Source organism: Micropterus dolomieu, linkage group LG10 (genome assembly GCF_021292245.1).
Source record: "Micropterus dolomieu isolate WLL.071019.BEF.003 ecotype Adirondacks linkage group LG10, ASM2129224v1, whole genome shotgun sequence".
Lineage (NCBI taxonomy): Eukaryota > Metazoa > Chordata > Actinopteri > Centrarchiformes > Centrarchidae > Micropterus > Micropterus dolomieu.
The window spans coordinates 8,373,481-8,378,043 of NC_060159.1; the positions used below are offsets into that span (position 1 = coordinate 8,373,481).

General features: G+C 42.6%; 1 protein-coding gene across 1 annotated transcript in view; it reads left to right on the forward strand.

Annotated features, from left to right (window-relative positions):
- Window positions 1–848: 848 nt before the first annotated feature.
- The window catches only part of clic5b (chloride intracellular channel 5b), a 14,883-nt gene continuing 11,168 nt past the window's right edge, over window positions 849–4,563 (forward strand). The window contains exon 1 of the mRNA XM_046061512.1: window positions 849–1,609. Within this exon, the coding sequence (XP_045917468.1) occupies window positions 1,037–1,609 (573 nt within the window). The 5' untranslated portion in view covers window positions 849–1,036. The remainder of the gene's footprint in view (window positions 1,610–4,563) is intronic.

The window sequence follows — 4,563 nt, forward strand, 5'->3', positions numbered from 1 at the left end:
ACGTTTACTTGCATTTGATGAAATGATATAACGCACCTCAACAGCTGCATGGGTGAAAACTATATGTAACCTATTTGGTCTGAAACAGGGCTACAGCCAAGCCGTTGATATTAGACCACTGATTGCCTCTATTTCGCCGGGTGGGCTAAAAGCAGACTACAAGCAGCCTGTCCAAATAAGAGCTCAATCGTGGCTACAGATAGACCATGTCAATTTAATGACACTTAATATCTTGTTGATATTATTGATATTGCAAAAATAATGGGATATCAACCATCGCACGTGCTGCCAGGGCAAAACCCCACTTTTAATCATTTTTTACTTTTTTGACTAAAAGTGGGCTACAAATAGCCGGTCTTTTCTACGAGCTAAATCGTGTCTACCGATCCCCTATCCGTTTCCACAAATATTTTGAGTGTTCTGAACCTTTCGGCTTTAGAGTTTATTTATTAGGCTACTACATTTTCATCTTCAGCTTTATTTGTCCCCATTAGGCAATTGGTTTTGCAGAAAGGACATGCATAAATACAAACAACACAGTGTTGAATAACTGGCACTTGATTGTTGAATAAAGAGCTTCAAAATAAACAGCTATTGGTTGTATTAATTTAAAAGTTTAGTTGAGACAGTTTAGACAAACTCAAAGTTAATTAGCCTAATTGTCGAACTCAACATTTTCTTGTTTAAGTGTGTTGCCTTGACATTTTGATTGTTCTTTTTTGCAGTGTGGGACCGAAAAGAAGATGTTAAAAAAAGACAATAAAACCTTTCAGTGTGTAGCCTGCACTGTTCACTACAATCGCAAGGAGTTCCGCTGACGTTCACTCTCTGCAGTTGTGTCCTTGAAGGCACAGGCCTCAGCTTTTGCATTAATCACTCGTTAACTTGCAGGGTCAAAGGTCTTTTATGAGTTATCGCTGGAATTTACCCAGGCGCTCAGTCAGTCAGAGGCAGGCGGACTGTGTGCCACCACTTCAGCACTCCTCCTCCACGTTAAACCCCGGGGTCTGACCAAAAAAAAAAACAAACAGCAAACATGGAGCACATCTATGACACAATAGATGAGGGAACTGTGCTTGAGGAGCGCAGGGATGGAGCTGACAGCCCCGATCGAGAGCCTAATTATGAAAAATCAGGTGAGGCGAAGGAGCAGCTGTACAGCCAGGTGCAGGTCCACGCCTCTGCGGAGGCAGCGCGCGGTTTGTCAGACTACATGGACACGAGAGACGGGGACAAACAAAGTTGCTCATCCTCGTCATCCAGCGATGAGGAGGAGGTTAAAGCAGATGCAGTGACAGAGGTAAAAGCAGAGGTGAAGGTGGAGGAGGTGAACGGCAAAGCGCACGACGGATCCAGGCGCTCATCGGCCTCCTCAGTATCCTCCGCTTCCCACGGAGATCTGTGCGACGAGCCGCCGATCCAGCCGAGGACCCTGGAAGAGGATAACGCGGAGGATGGGATGCTGATGGCGTACACGCACCACAACATTGACAACAACCCGGGAGAGTCTGTCGACTACAGCCTGAAAACTCTCGAGAATGTCACTCTGGATGAGAGCAGTGCTGCACCACCTGATCCAAGCCAGCCTGACATCTCTCTGTTCGTCAAGGTAAGAAATAGGCCTTTATACAGGGCAGCAGAAGACCAAGCAGTCTTTGCAGGCTTGACCCAGATCAAGCATCCGTTTGCTCCTGCCTCACAGCATGAGGCATTATAGATGTTTTTTCACTGTCAGTAGGGATGGACTCCTCACTGTATCTGATTTGTTGCTATGAAAAGTTACACTATTAAGATATTTTACTTTTTGGGTTCCTTATGGCCCTGCGATGGACTGACGACCCGTCCAGGGTGTACCCCGCCTTTCGCCCGATGCCAGCTGGGATTGGCTCCAGCCCCCCGTGACCCTGTACGCAGGATAAGTGGTTGACGATTGATTGATGGATGGATGGGTTCCTTATGTAGGGCATATTAAGCTTAGGAAAACATACAAAATCTAACTGTTACAGAAAAATAAAAACAGATCAGAAACAATGATGTTATAGGAAGAAATAATAATCAAGCAGTATAAGGGCCTGAACAATATGTGAAACAACTGACGATCTTATCTTACTAAGTAGCCTATACATATGGTTTACTGTTGAAGTCTAACTAACTGTGAAGGTTATTTAAGTTGACAGAATTGAACTTTTTGAAGTCAGTGATTAGAAGCACATGTATTAGTTCTAGTATTAAAACAGAAATATTTTCAGAAATATCTATGACAAAATATTGATTTCACTAAGGAATTTTATAGAGCAGTGATCTCTGTATCGCACAATTTGTCAGTGACTTTATTTTGGTGGCAGTCTGATGTAATAATTAACTTGTTTACTGTACAGCCATAGAAACCAGGGGTGAACTCCATGCCTGAGCAAATCCAACTGTGTGTTTTGCTGTTCTGTGAGGTGTACTATCAGTACATGCAGGGGTCACTTTGCTGATTGGGTAACGGAGAATCAGAGTCAGCAGGCTGGACTGAAGGAGCTCTGTTTGAGCTCACCTATGTCCTTGTAATGGGGAGTGACAGTAGTAGTTTGTGCTAAATCTTCAAATTGTCATGTTGTATTGTATGTGCAGTTGCCATGGTCCGATAGAAATGGGTGTATGCAATCAACACAGATGAGTTTCAAACAAACAGTAATTGCTACAGTCTGACTTGGATGATGATGTCTTGAAATGATCCAGACTTCTTTGTTGTGACAGGGACTAGGACTAACTCCAGTGTATCAGCCTTTAGCTTTGCCAAATGCAACAATGATTTGTTTATAAGATCTGGGATTTCGACACCAGAGCACTGGAAGCCTCAGCATATTACTAAAAGCACAGAAGAACACATTTTGCACATATAGTTGCGCTATCTTGACGTTCATATATAACAGTTATGATAAACATGGACCATAGATCACCATGGAAGTGACAACATACTTGTCCCCTTCTCCGCATACCGCCACACCCTCTATCCTATCCAACCCATGGGTGGATCGCCCAACAGTTTAATCTTTAACAATCACCATAAACCAAACTGAGTTACACCATAAAAGTAGAGAGGAGAGTTCGGAGATCATCTGTCCATGCTGAAAGCCTACGTGGCTCCACCCCCGCTGTGTCATAAAGTACAATAAACTATCACTAAAGAGCAATTTCACATATATCTAATATAATCTCTTTAAGATAACACCAACTGTGCAAAATGCTTAAATAGTCACAATCAAAGTTTAGATGGCCATGTAATCATATTCATATCGTTTGTCACTGACAGATCTCATGACTCAAAATTAAGACAATGCTTATATTGACTGTTGGGTTGTCACATTTGGAAAGTGTGTGTCGACACAAGTGGAGAGGTCAAAACTCCCCGCCACCTCGGCTCCAGAAGGATAGAAAATGTCTGTTACTGTTTGATGTTTGTGTGAATGATTAGCCCAACAAGTCAGTGATTTTAGCTTTCTTTTGTCTCAGGACACCAAGTCAGTTCCTTCTAAACCCTTAATAATTCCAGTGATTATCAAGGATGTAGAAATATTTAAAGGAATAGTTAGACATTTTGGGAAATATACTTATTTGCTGTTTTGCTGAGAGTCCTATCTGTCCTGTGAATATACAACTACAGCCAGTTAGCGTAGCTTAGCATAAAGACAGGAAACAGTGGTAACAGCTAGGCTCCTTGCACTGTACAAATGTAACAATCTACCAAGCAGCACCTCAAAGCTAGTTAATTAACATATACACTCACCTAAAGGATTATTAGGAACACCTGTTCAATTTCTCATTAATGCAATTATCTAATCAACCAATCACATGGCAGTTGCTTCAATGCATTTAGGGTTGTGGTCTTGGTCAAGACAATCTCCTGAACTCCAAACTGAATGTCGGAATGGGAAAGAAAGGTGATTTAAGCAATTTTGAGCGTGGCATGGTTGTTGGTGCCAGACGGGCCGGTCTGAGTATTTCACAATCTGCTCAGTTACTGGGATTTTCACGCACAACCATTTCTAGGGTTTACAAAGAATGGTGTGAAAAGGGAAAAAAATCCATTATGCGGCGGTTGGGCTACAACAGCAGAAGACCCCACCGGGTACCACTCATCTCCACTACAAATAAGAAAAAGAGGCTACAATTTGCAAGAGCTCACCAAAATTGGACAGTTGAAGACTGGAAAAATGTTGCCTGGTCTGATGAGTCTCGATTTCTGTAAAGACATTCAGATGGTAGAGTAAGGATTTGGCGTAAACAGAATGAGAACATGGATCCATCATGCCTTGTTACCACTGTGCAGGCTGGTGATGGTGGTGTAATGGTGTGGGGGATGTTTTCTTGGCACACTTTAGGCCCCTTAGTGCCAATTGGGCATCGTTTAAATGCCACGGCCTACCTGAGTATTGTTTCTGACCATGTCCATCCCTTTATGGCCACCATGTACCCATCCTCTGATGGCTACTTCCAGCAGGATAATGCACCATGTCACAAAGCTCGAATCATTTCAAATTGGTTTCTTGAACATGACAATGAGTTCACTGTACTAAA